At 42.7% G+C, this 13502-nt stretch overlaps 2 protein-coding genes across 2 annotated transcripts in view; one reads left to right on the top strand and one right to left on the bottom strand.

The window, feature by feature from the left end:
- The window catches only part of MRPL50 (mitochondrial ribosomal protein L50), a 2146-nt gene extending 1117 nt beyond the window's left edge, over nt 1–1029 (top strand). Inside the window, exon 2 of the mRNA XM_009883811.1 lies at nt 639–1029. Within this exon, the coding sequence (XP_009882113.1) occupies nt 639–1029 (391 nt within the window). The remainder of the gene's footprint in view (nt 1–638) is intronic.
- A 5140-nt stretch (nt 1030–6169) lies between these two features.
- LOC104285357 (lipid phosphate phosphatase-related protein type 1) overlaps nt 6170–13502 on the bottom strand; it is a 72349-nt gene continuing 65016 nt past the window's right edge. The window contains exons 5-7 of the mRNA XM_009883806.1: nt 10619–10795; nt 8516–8647; nt 6170–6416 (exon numbers count right to left, since the gene is read on the bottom strand). Of these exons, the coding sequence (XP_009882108.1) occupies nt 6384–6416; nt 8516–8647; nt 10619–10795 (342 nt within the window). The 3' untranslated portion in view covers nt 6170–6383. The remainder of the gene's footprint in view (nt 6417–8515; nt 8648–10618; nt 10796–13502) is intronic.

The following is a 13502-nucleotide window of genomic DNA, read 5'->3' as shown; positions in this document are numbered from 1 at the left end:
GGTGGGGCGGTGCAGGGTTAGGGTTTGGTTTTTTTTAATGCTCTTGCCTCCATCGGTAAGGGAACTTGGTAGGTGTGGAAGAAGGGGTGTTGCAGGGCAGTGGGAATGGAAACCCGTCGTTTCTGTGTAACTTTATAGGTGAAACCATACTTGTGGTGTTGACTAGGTTGTGGCACGTGAGCAAGTCAAGTAACTCGGGGTAGGCTTCAGTTTTCTAATTGAAACTTCTGATTGTATTTTTCTCATCTGTGGGCACTAATTTTTTCTCTTATCAGTCGTTATTTTCTGTTATCTTCTTTTTCACAGCAGATTAGAAAATGGGGTTGTAACTGGGAAAACAAGTCATTAAGCTGGCTAAAATTCTGTTTACGCTCTGACCTGTAAAATAAGCTAGGCAGGTGACTGCTGTGTAGAGACAAACCATGTGGTGAGCAGCATTTGAGGAAGATCCAGAGGTGTGGCTTGCGTGCTTTTGTCCTTGCATGCATAATGAACCTGCTGTGGCCATGGGATGTGTAAACTCTCTGCAGGCTAGGTTGAGTCCAATATTTAAAGACTATAAATAGATGCATGTTCTGACTTAGTCTTAAGTAGCCCACTTTCAGTAGACTGAAAGTACTTCTGTCTGGTGTCAACAGGAAGAAGGAAAAAGAAGTAGAAGCAGAGAAAATAATTCATCAAGAGAAAAGTGAACCCAGCCTGATCTGCCCCCCACCACGCAGTAGAAGCTATCTTCCTCCAGAGGATATACAGAGCTGCCTTGAGTCTCATGTCAAGGAGATTTTTGGACCCTCACTTCCTGATAATTGGCAGCAGACACCCCTCAAAGAAAACAGGTTAAAGTATCGCCTCCTGGCTCAGCTGGCAGCAGAACTTAGTCATGCTGTCCCCAATTCACAGCTCCACCTGATGCGCAGTGCTGAGGATGTCTTGAATTTCTATAGCACTCCTGTGAAGGATGTGTCCAAGTTTGATGAACTGTGTGCTGCAGAGCTACCCCCAAACCTGAAGATTACCTGGCAGCAGTGAGTTTCACCGTGAAGCATCACTTTGCTTTGTTTGTGCTCCTAGGGCAGGACTGCAGAGCAGAAGCATAGCGCTTTTATTGTTGTACTGACCGAATAGATAATTGTCACTAATAAAAGTTCATTTAATTGTCTTCAGGTTTCATTGTTTCTATTACTATATATGGAAAAAAGAGCAGAAATTCTCTTTGTGAAACAGTGACACAGTATGGTCAGTAACAGTACTAATGTATGTTTTCTGGCCTTTACTGTGCTGCCCAACAATGCTGGGTCCAGCAGGAAATAAAAAGAGAGGACGAACTCCTCACTTTGTTCCCTGCATATCATAAACTTCTCGTCTTTGGTTCTGAACTGTGTAATGGGCTTTTGCCAGTGCAGTTTGGCTATCTCAGGCGCCCTGGTCAGCCCAGCGACCGAGACTAGCTGGGCCAGTAAACTCTGGGGGAAGGAGGGGAAGGTAAGCCAGCATATTTTTTTTTTCTTTTTTTTTTTCCCCTTGATATTACAAGAAGACCCTGTCAGCAATAATGTTCCTAAAAGCCATCACTTGTTTTGCTCAAAACTCCTACATGAAGATATTGCCAAGTGAAATTCTGAAATCTCTCAATTCAGTCATGGTGAACTCTCCAACACTATAAAAACAGCTGCCATCAAGGGAGCTTGTAGAATTCTTCCCATGGCTGTTGAAGGACCCTGGTTTTGTATGTGTTCTGTTGCTCCTTCTAATAGCTATTAGGTAGTTTTTCTTGTATGTTAGCTGTATGTTAATTTTTCTGTAGCTATGTAAAAACATGTAATAGCTATATGTTAGTTTTTCTTCCCATGTAACTGATGATGTCGGTTTGCTTTTAAACAAAGGAGACGAGCAGTGAAGTCAGGAGGACAAGAAAATAAATGCAACGGTCTGAGAAATGCCTAGTACTCTGTGAATGTTTTCTTCAAAACCAGGTTGTTTACAGTGACGTTAGATTCTGTACGTATGGTATTTCTGGGAATGATGCAGAAATACCCTGGTTATACCACTCACTCTCCTGAACCCTACCACCCCTGGTTTCTTTTAGCGTACAAATACCTGAAGCACGCTTAAGAACTGCTGCTGTTATTGTGCTCAGTTTCTTTATTCAGCAAACTTCTCCAGCGCTGCTTTTTTCTCATAGCTCCGAAGAAATTTTCTCCTTTTGAGTCCTGGGGAATTACAGAATAGTATAAGTGTACTACTAGATGTTCTATTGTGGGGTGAACATGAGGGAACTGGGGATGTTTAACCAGTCACTGAGGAAGGCTGGCTGTTCACAAATCCCTTCCCTGTAGCTTACAGAGAAACACTGTGTGATAAATAGCTAAATCTGTGTCATCTTGTCTGCTTCAGAGACTGTTTGGGAGCAATGAATTGGAAGTATTTTTTTCATGAAATTAGGTTGTCTTTCCATCAAAGGAGAGATACTTCCACCTCCTTGTTTCCTCTTAGCACTCATTATCTAAAAAAACCACTTTCAGTAGTAGCTGCACTTTCTGCTCATTGTTTGCCCTCTTCTGTGTCTCTCCCAGTACATAATTTTCATAGCTCAAGTAACATGATCAGAAGAGAGAGTGAAAAGCAGAAGGCTGAAAAATAGGAGGATAGGCAAGAAAGGAGAATGACAACAGCCTCCTCTCATGTTTTGCTGTGTCTGAGTTGAGTCAAATTGCCGTTTCCCTATTCCCAGATACTTTAGTCCCTCTGAGGTCCAAACCTCGCACGTCCAGCAGCACACCTGCGCAAGAAGCGGGTGTTTGAGATGGGAAACTTTTAACTGCTTGTAAGAAGCTGAAAAAGCAAAAAGTCTGAAATGAGATCAAAGTCTTGCATAGAACACCTGTGCTGTGGAAGGGCTAAGACTTCTAGGTGCTTAAACACTTTTTTTTTCTAATCCTTGGGCTTTCAAAAGTATGTAATTTCTACTGAATTCAATTATAAACAAATAAATAAATAAATGCTCTGCTCATGCCTTTGCAGGAGGGCCGATCTTTTTTTGTTTCAGGCAGAACCAGTGGAGAAGATCAAACAAAAGTGTAAAGAAGCCAGGTTAGCAAGGTATTTCTCAACAGAGGGACTGTATGCCAGGCGGGGTGGACAGGTGTCCCTGTGAATGACACAAAGCTGTGGTGTGCTGTGAAGGGACTCCTGCACGTGTAGGACCAGCTGAGGGAGGCTGTCCTGCCTCAGTGAAGCTTCCCATTCACGTCTGGGGGAGGATGAACGTTCTGTTTCTGATGCTGACCTCTGGTTTCGATGGGATGTGCCATTTTCCCTCCATACAGGTACTCGATTAAGACAGAGGCAGGTGTTTTTTTCTGATCCTAGGAGTCACGTTCCAGAGTCTTCACACAGCCAAGAGTCACAATCCGCACACCAGGAGGAGCAAGAACAACAGATCCGCGGGGGTACCCACTTCCCTGTCAGACAGGAGTTAGCGGGGGGCAGAGAGAGGACACAGCCATCCCTCTGGTGATGCCTCCAAGCAGACGTGGTCAGAAACTGCTGCCAGTCACGCTGTGTAGTCTGTGTTCATACCTGAAGTGCATGAAACTGCACACAGCCCAAGGGCCATACATCCATTTTAAGAGGTGATCCAACTGCAACATGTTTATTTAATACAGCTGGTTGGAACGCTGGATTACAGAAGCCACTGTTAGCTGCTGAAACTCACTGTACGCAGCACATAGAGAATAACGTCCCTCAGAACAGGAGTGAAAAAAACCCAAGAATAATCTAAAGGCTACCTAAAGACTGATTTTTCACTGGGTCACAGATTGCAGGAGGTGGACACCCATTGCTCCTGAAGGGAAAGATAGCTAGGAAAAGCAAATGTGCTGTTAGGTTTAGCCGTCCTGTGCAGGGGGTTATCTGTCAACTGGAAAAGGCTGACGGTACTATAAATCTAAAATGGTAGCAAACACACAGAGCTAGCCAAGAGGAAATGCAGTGAATGTGTGCAATAGGTCTAGCTTCATCTAACCACTCATCCAGAACTTAGGCACTTGGAAATAAGCATGCACGCCTCTGTGAATCTGCATCTACCTGCAGACCTCTCCTGCATATAACCATCCTCATACCACGTCAGAGAAGACAGCAGTGCTCACTTGCTTATTTCAAAGTAGAGAGAGGTGCCTCCCACCGTGCTGCACTGTAACTAAAAGGGTAAAACCCATCCTTCAGGAAACGGAAAATCGAGATTCAAATCTTTCTTCAACCTGGAGGATGGGGAAGAAACTCAAAACCACATCTTTCACCTTCAGAAAGATTGCATGCACCATCACACTAGAGGATAAGCAGTGGGGGAACAACATCACTACCAATTCTGTGGAAGCTATTGACCAGAACACAAGATTCACAACATGGTAACAGCACACTTGGGAGGAACACAACCCCAGGGTCCGCAGCCATAAAACCTAGGCTACAGAATATAAAGTTTTTATCTTGGAATTCATGCCCCTGCTAACCCTTGGCAGCATGAGTGGACTTACGTGCTGCTGACTGGGCGTATTGATTGGAGTATTCACTTCTGATTAAGCTTTCCTAACATGTCATTATTCTCCTAACACAGCAGAACAAGGACTGGTTCCACAGCCAAACTTACTCATCAGAAATATTCCCTGTGGAATTTGGATCAAAGTTGTAGTGATGGACCCAGAACACTTATCAATGGTTCCCTGTGGTCACAGAAAGTCTGCATGGCCCAAGCCTGATCCTTCTATTCCTAAGACTGAAGCAGATCAGTAGAGTTGGAAGAAAATACTGTCCTGGAAGAAACACCGCAAGACCAGACGGAAACAGGCATCCCAAATTTTCTCTGTGTCACAGGCGAATGACAGAGACCAGGCTACGCATTTTTGTTTTTTGATAATTTTTTTTTTGCATCTGTTTTGGAAAAAATATACAAAAAAAGCCAAGAAGAACCAACATGGAAATGTGAGGTAAACATTCCAGTAAAAGTACAGACAGAGGCTCCATTCTTTAAAGGAGACACACAGCAGTTATCACCATGCTAGAAGAATGAGATGCAGTAAAATCCTAGAAACAGTGAAAAGTCATGTAATGAAGCCTTTGCCCCAGCTCTAGCCGTTGTAAACAGGCTCTTTTTTGTTCTCCCCCCCCCCCCCCCCCATCATCTTTTTATTCCTTAAACAAAGTTGTTAGATTGTAAAATAGCAGTTTTGATATAAATTCTGTATGGCAGAATTTACAAAAATGCAGACTGCTACTATCGACTGGGTCAGGCTTTTTTTTTTTTTCTTTTTTTTGACTTGCCAAAGCCCTTCAGTGAAAACTACACTGTCGGGGCCAAACTGGCTTCTTGGTTCTGCCAATCTGAATGCCACGTAATGCCACTCCACTGAAGAAGTGTTGTCACTTTTCCTTTGCACCAGTGTTACTAGTTACCCCACAAATCTATGATGAAGTTATGAAACACTTAAAGCGCAGCCTCAGCTCCACAGTGGTGGCTGTATATCCCCATAGTCAATTCCTGAAGCCAGGTTTCACTGGGAGCTTCAGCTGGGCCTCGGGGAGGAACGGAGATCTAGGGAGATGATATAGTCAGCTCACATGCTATCAGCTACTACTATAAATTTTCATGTCCAGTCTGTCTATACTGCAGACTGAGTATGTTGTTTTAGTTATTCTTCAATAACTAGCACAATCACCCACACCAGAACAATCAGGCTTTGATTCAGTGAGATGCTTAAGGACATACTTCACGTCTGCCAAGGAAGTCTGGAAACTGGATGGCTAACTGAAGTCCATCATGCCAAGGAACACTTAAGTAGCTCACTGAATCAAGGATGGAAGTTTATTACTTGTTGATAGTATCATTCGGGTTAGATTCCTGATCACCATTATTTTGATCTGAATTAAATATATGCAATCACTTCAGATCTACGCTGAGCTTACTCAGATCAGAATCTGACCTACTGGTAGAAGCACTTCTTATGGTAAGAAAAGGTAAAAGTTATTTTATTTTTTTTTCAAGAGATAAAAATTCAAAAATGAAGGAAAAAAAAAGAATTGTGTACAAATATCACATAACAACATCAACAATTCCATAGATGTAGTTCCTCAGTGCACACTTTAAACATGAAAAGGTTTTTTTTGTTCTTTTTCCGTTTTGCTTTTAAATTCTGGCATAATAATATTAAAGCTGACAAAAAATCAGGGCAAGCTACATCACTTCCTCATACAAAAAAAGTACAAAACATTAGCCTCTAACTAGACATAACATAATACTGGTCATCACAGTTAGACATTTAGTAACTGTGTGTCTTGGAGTATTGTACTGGAGGGTAATAAAAAATAGCTTCTGTTGCCAATCTTCCATCTCAGGTTACTTCAGTCATAGAGGCGGAGTGATTCTGGAAAGAGTAAAAGGCAAACGTGAACATTTGTATACGGATATATAGCAACACAGAAGTCCTCTTTGGGTGGAAACAGTGCTGATTGAACCTTCTTTGAAGCCAGTGTCCAGGACGTGGGCTCCTCACTACAAGTAAGACATTGAGGTGGTGGAGCATGTCCAGAGAAGGGCAAAGAAGCTGGTGAGGGGTCTGGAGAACAAGTCTTATGGGGAGCGGCTGAGGGAACTGGGGTTGTTTAGCCTGGAGAAAAGGAGGCTGAGGGGAGACCTTATTGCTGTCTACAACTAGGCTGTGGACAACAAAGGAGGTTGTAGACAGGTGGAGGTCGACCTCTTCTTGCTAGCAACAAGCAATAGGACAAGAGGAAATGGCCACAAGTTATGCCAGAGTAGGTTTAGACTGGATATTATGAAAAAGTTCTTGACCAAAAGGGTTGTTAAAACATTGGAACAGGCTGCCCAGGGAAGTGGTGGACTCACCATCCCTGGCAGTATTTAAAAGACAGGTAGATGTGGTGCTGAGTGACATGGTTTAAAGGCCTCAAGTAATGAGGTTTACACTGGATATTAGGAAAAATGTCTTCACTGAAAGGGTTATCTTCACTTAAAACATTGGAACAGGCTGCCCAGGGAAGTGGTGGACTCACCATCCCTGGCAGTATTTAAAAGACAGGTAGATGTGGTGCTGAGTGACATGGTTTAAAGGTGGTTTTGGCAGTGTTAGGTTGATGTTGGACTTGGTGATCTTAAACGTCCTTTCCAACCTAGACAGTTCTATGATTCTATTACTTCAGTGGCAGTACTGAGTTGTCCTTGGATCACGCTGCATTGGCAGGGTTTGTGTGGGTGCAATGCAAAACAACACTGGGAACGGATGCAGAAATCTGTACAGAGAAGGACGATGCACCTCCGATACCTGAAGAAACAGTAATAAGCAGCCACTGCCAAGAACTTGTTTATAATAGTTTCAGATGGTAGATCTGCTTCACAGTCCAGAAGGTATAAATAGCTGACTAGACAAAATTTTTCTCAGTCTATGAATATTTTCACCCGTTCAGCCCTTTTGTCATACACGATGCAATGTGGATATATAAGTAGCACTTAGTTTCTGGACTGCAAGTCTACCAAGAGAACAGTTAATGCACCCAGTTCTGTAGATTTAGTTGGAAGTCTTCCAGCAAATCTTTGCCTAATCAAAATTGACTTTTCAATTAAGCATAACATTTCCAGGCATTAGAAACAGTGTCTTTTTCATTTTTTAATTCTTATTTTCAGTTTATTTGTGAAACATTTAACAAAAGTCACTATTGATCTTTCCATACCCTGTGTACACAGGAATGACAGGCCATCTAATAAAGGAAGTACAATTTAAAGAACAAATAAATTACACCAGGGCATTTCAGATAACTGATAAACTACAGTTCCTCCTTGTTCCCAGAAATTCTTGGCAGGTGTCACTTGCTTGTCTGTTTTCAAAGGACTGGGTATGATTCAATTATGCCACCACAAGCCATTTGAAGTTAGTAGTTTAACAGAAACACCATCAATGATGATGCCTGTTTTTTTGCAAACTTGAAAGAATGCTATTAACTTCTCTTCTGATGACTGAGATAGAAAACAGTATATGATTTCTTCTTCTTATAGAAGATCCTGAACAGTAATAAAGATAAAAAACTAATATCTATAATATTTTTCTGGACAGCATAGTTTATTCTCAGGATTACAAATGTTAGAGTAAATCGTTAAAACAACCCAAAAGCCTTCCAAAGTGTAACTGGACAGAATTATCTTTACTTTTCTCTCAGTTTTCTGTTCTTCTAAACAACAGTTTGTTCTCACAAATGATAGGCAGAGGCATGTGAAATCCTACTGCTTTAGCTTTGGATGTACACAGGGGCAGAAGAGCTACAATATTTGGTAGTTTAAGGGATAATTGCTTTAAAGCAAACTCTCTCCTGATGCAAACTCACTCTGTTCAATAGGCTTAATGTTAGAGATAAAACCAGTTCCCTGTGTAGTTATGTATATAACTAGTTTTTACACTGCCATAACAGAAAATGTGCTTGGCGATGGTCTGGGTGAGAGGATTTACAGTACCTGTGCACTCAATGTCTCCAGAGGACTTTCCACTCTTGGAAAAGCCATTAGCGGCATTTTTTTTGGGTCTTCAGGCTTCGGTTTAGAAGGAGCTCCGTGAGTGCCTTTAAAGTTATGGACAACACATATCCCCTATGTAATGCCAGAAAAAAAAAAAAAAAGTGAGGTCAGCATGTTCTGTCCCCAGGAAAAACTCACAGGAATCACCATCAGGCGGCTCACAAGTGCCAGTTTTTGCAAAGAACATAACCTGTGTTTTGGTTCAAGGCATCACCTATCTCAGCCTTGGGCTGTGGTGTGTTTACTGACACCGTTGGGCATGGTGGACTACCTTGGTACATGGGCTCATCTGGCCTGTAATCTGAGGTGACAAACCACTCTCACCCTTTTTATGTTTTATACAGCAGAGACTTCTATGTCTGCTTTGTCATCACAGAACCACGGACTACCCCGATGATGCATTTTATTGGCCAAATATTCCCTTCAGAGTCTGACTGTCATTTCCAAACAGTGAAAACAGCTCACTGGGTGGCTGCATCTACCTCACATCTGGATGACATCAAGCCCATTTAGCACCATTCCTGCATGCCTCCAGCACAACTGCTGTGGTGTTTACCCTACAAACCCTCCCCTCGTGCGTGAGCAGACTTACAGCACCCACATGGTGATGCTAATAAGAGCAAACACACACGGTAGGCCGGGGCTTGGGAACAAAGTGCAAAAAAAGACAAACAGGAGCCAACACATCTGCTATTGGAGGGACTCCTGCAGCCAGGTCCTTGCTGGCTCTTCCTCTTTCCTGCTTTTTAGACCTCAGCAAGGAGCAGGCTGCAGCCTGGGTGAGTTTTGTGCCGGCAGAGGGAGTCTCACAGCAACCCCCCAAGCTCTGGGGAGACCCCTTCAATTAGGCTTGTGAACTTGCAGGGTGGCAGGAGGTCTGCAGGGCCAAAATGTGGCTGGGAGCTGGCTGTCACTGCTAGAAACAGGTACTGGGAGCACAGAGATCGTCCTGACCTGATGTACGGGGTGACTGCCTCTCACCTTGCATGGGCTAGATTTAAACTGCCTTTCCCAGCGGGAAACTGCTTCACGTGAAAGCCAAGGAGATCCAGGTCAGAGGTAGTGGACATTTTTTTTAATTAAAGGGACCACAGGAATAAATTATATGTGAAGGTTTTGTTTTGTTGTGTTGTGTTTTGTTTTAAAGTACAGAATAGAAAAAAAATCAGTGACAGCAAAATCTAGATTTAACGGATCTTTGAAACCTAATCCTTCCTGATTACAGGGATAAAGTGTCTGTTGCTATGTAGTGGATAGTTTTGAAGCATATTTTGATTAAATGGAAGCAGGCACATTGCTGGGTAATAGTGAGAGTCACCTTGACTGCTGTGTGGGTAAATCCTCAGCAAGAGATCCCTCACCAAACACAACACCTGAACCACACAGCCAACAGCAGGGCAAGGAACACTGGAATTCCAGAGAGATACTGTTCCTAGATTCGGTGGGAAGGCCTCTGATACACTTTAATGCACATGCTTATCCCATGAGATGGCAAACAGTTTCAGCTCAACTCCAAAGCCTGCAAAGGGAGGTATTTTTGTCTCCCAGGGAGTTTGTCCTCACCCTCCTTTCCAATGCACTTCTCTTACGGTCTGAAACAAAACGGGGAACCAGGACCACTGCTTAGAGCTCCAGATAACATCCTGCATCCTACGTTTTTGCCAAATACCACGCAGACAGTGGGGTTTTGCCACACAGCGTTGTCAGAGAAGAATTATCAAGAATGCCTCCCTTTTGACATTAGTTGAAATCTACACCATCTTTAAAGCATTTTCCAGGACAGGTCAAGTTAGAACATGTACAGTAATTAAAATAATCCTGAAGTACATACAATGCACAAATGTCATCATGTTAACCTTATCAATTATTACCAACCTGATTTCATATTAGGATTTTCTCTGATGATACCTTTAATTAGATGGTGCTAGAATTAGATCTTAGCAACCGTATTAATTGGCTGCAATAGTCCACTAGAGAATAGTTATCTTTTATTTTTCAACTGAGGTAATTTTAAAAGGGGTGTAGAAGGACTGATGGGCTTACCAGAAACAAAGCTACAGCACTTCCCAAGATGAAGCCTGCAATCACGTCCGAACAGTGGTTTCGATACTCAGAAACTCGATTTAGCCCGGTGAGGAACGCAGCACACAGGGTACCCAGACACAGCACAGGTTTGGCTAGCCTGCTACTCTTTGTTTTAATTGTGCTTGTGATGTACATCTGAAACAAAGGGCAAGTCAAAAATGAAAAGGGGCTCTGCCAGAAATGCATCTTTTTTCCACCCAGACAAATCCTAAATCAGCAAAGATCTGACAAAACTCATAAATCATTAAAAAAAGCATTGGGAAACGGAGGAAGAGGTTAAGGTAATTCAGAGAATACTTTTAAGAGAACAAAACAGATACTGTTAAATGATCTTTCAGGATGTCAAATATCCCATCAACTGCCTTTAGATACTGGACTTCTCAGCTGACTTCCTAACTTGTGCAAGTACTTGCTCATGTGCTAGCAAACATTCACTCTGAATATACATGACTAGATGTTTGCAAAGAGAGTCAAGAATTTATGTTTATACTCCTGCAGAAATTGTAATGCGTGTAGGATGGAGTGCCTAGCGTCCATATGAACTAGCTGCTCCAGTTTCCTAAGTGGTATTAAGTTTAGGAAGCAGAGAACTAAGAGAAACCATTCTAGACGTTTTCTCTGCAAGATGAAATGAAACACAGAATATGTGAGAGATTTCTTCTAAAACAAAGTTGATTCTCAAAATGTAATTCCACAGCATGAAGTTCCGTTGTGCTCTGAACATCTTTTAATGAATGCCACATGTTTTTGGCAGTTTGTATTTTATTTTAAATGCGTTTTGACAGAGTAAAACCATGTGGGTCACAATTAGCAGCCAGTCATTAATTCCAGAGCCACAAAATGACAAAGATCAAGCAAAGCAAGCCTGATAACAAAACAATCAAATAGAATCTTTTTCAGCATGGAAGTAGGGATGCCTGCATGATTTCCAAAGCTTTGATAAGCAAAGCAAATACATCAAATACATTTGCCAGAAATGCCTCCAGATGACTCCCACAGGAAGATACATTTGAAAAATCCATTTGATTCTTATTACCAATCAGCTGGTAAATGAACCCGATTCACATAGAGTAAATCTGATCCAGTGAAAGTACAAACACCTGTTTGGCTGGGGAATAGAAAGATTACAAACCACAGAAGTGTCTCTTTCAATGTTTAATATCAAAAGATGCCATTTTATTAGTAAAGAAAAAAATAATGTTCTCTTATTGTAAAAATAAGTAAAATCACCAAAGCTGAAAATATTTCCATTCTTGACTCTTTTTCAGTTGTCAGAAATGGAAATATGGTTCTGTTAGTCCTCCGGACAAAAGACTTTATAGAAGATCCTTATTGTTTTAACCACATCTTCGATGACACCACAACTGGCATCTCCGATTGTGCTGTCTGCAGGTCACAAATGTCATCTTTCCCTGGGATGACTTCGTTTCTGGGTAAGGGCACTGCTGAGCTCTTTGCCATGGGTGGCACCGAAATCAAGGCAGGACTCTGCAGGATGGTGGAGACCCAAGACTCGCTCTCCTTCATTGCTGCTAAGGACACTGTGCAGACTCGCAGTGCCAGTCTCTGGCCAAGACTACGATGGTTCGGCTGGGGTGAAGCTGCCTTGGGATTCTCCTGTGCCTGTGCTGAGGGAAGTCTGTGCAGGCTCGGCTTGGTGCTCCTAATTGCAACTGCCAGCACAGCTTGCTTCGCACCCCACCATCTACTTGGCAACCATGGGCAAATGTTTTACTGTATTTTAGTCCTGTCCCTTTCTTCATGAGCCAGGTATGCAGAGGTCACTATGGTCTGGTGCATAATTTAGGGATCAAGAAACAGAAATTATACCCATTCTCAAGGTCACTCTGTTCATTGCCTTTCATATATTCTTTTATTCTGCCGTCTTGTGCATATTTTTTACTCCAACTTTCTCTCTGTCCATATTTCTTTTCCTTTCTTCCGGATGAGGCCATCAAACATCCCTATAGTTGGCTTCTCCTCACCAGCTGGTGTTAGAAGTGTTAGCCCTAAACCCAATACCGTACATAACTCTAGAAGAAGGGAAGGGATCCAGCAACCACCTCTTGGAAGGGAAACGGACAGGCGAGAGAAACCAACCAGGAGAAGTCAGCCTTTGGGCTTGTACCTAGGCCAAATCATACTTTCACCTCCCAAGCAACTGAGTAATAGATTTCCGACAGCTGAATTTGCCAAATCTCTGCCTGGGGAAGGGAAATCTTCTGCCCTTAAATGTGCTGCTGAGCACATCATCTAAAGGTGAATTCAGTTTATGAACTGGAATATTAGGGTGCGTAATAGCACTGGGAGTGGAACTGAGCTACTCGAGAGGTTCCTGCCTACTTTGGTTTTCCAACCTGACACCTGACTGCAGCACATGCCTTGAAATGACAGCCAGCAACCGAGCACTAGGCGGCAATCTTGCCCCAGCCTTTGCCGGCAGGGTGAGCTGCACCTGACTATCACCAAAACTCACGATAAGCTTCTCTGGAAACAATAGCAAAAAATATCATTGAAGTGCCACTGTATGAATAATTACCACCCATCCTTTCACCCTACGCATTCCTTTTAGCAGCAGCCAATTCAAACGAGCAATAGGGAACTGGATTGCCACCAAAGCACTACTGCGGTTTCAGCATCCAGAGGAAATGCATCACCTCTAAAGCGGCAATGCAGTGCTGCTGCGACAGCTGCAAACCCTAGCTACAGAGAACATCCCACGCATGCTTGTTTCCTCACAGGTATGAGATGAAGCTGGATCTCTGGGTTACCCACATGGGAAAGTTCTCCTTACTACAGATGGGAAGTATCTAATGGATTTGAAGTTTCACGCATCTCAGCA

The sequence above is a fragment of the Charadrius vociferus genome, unplaced genomic scaffold (assembly GCF_000708025.1).
Source record: "Charadrius vociferus isolate BGI_N301 unplaced genomic scaffold, ASM70802v2 scaffold974, whole genome shotgun sequence".
In the NCBI taxonomy this organism is placed as follows: Eukaryota; Metazoa; Chordata; class Aves; order Charadriiformes; family Charadriidae; genus Charadrius; species Charadrius vociferus.
Note: the sequence above shows the minus strand (reverse complement) of the source record. Positions and strands in the feature narration are given on the sequence as shown.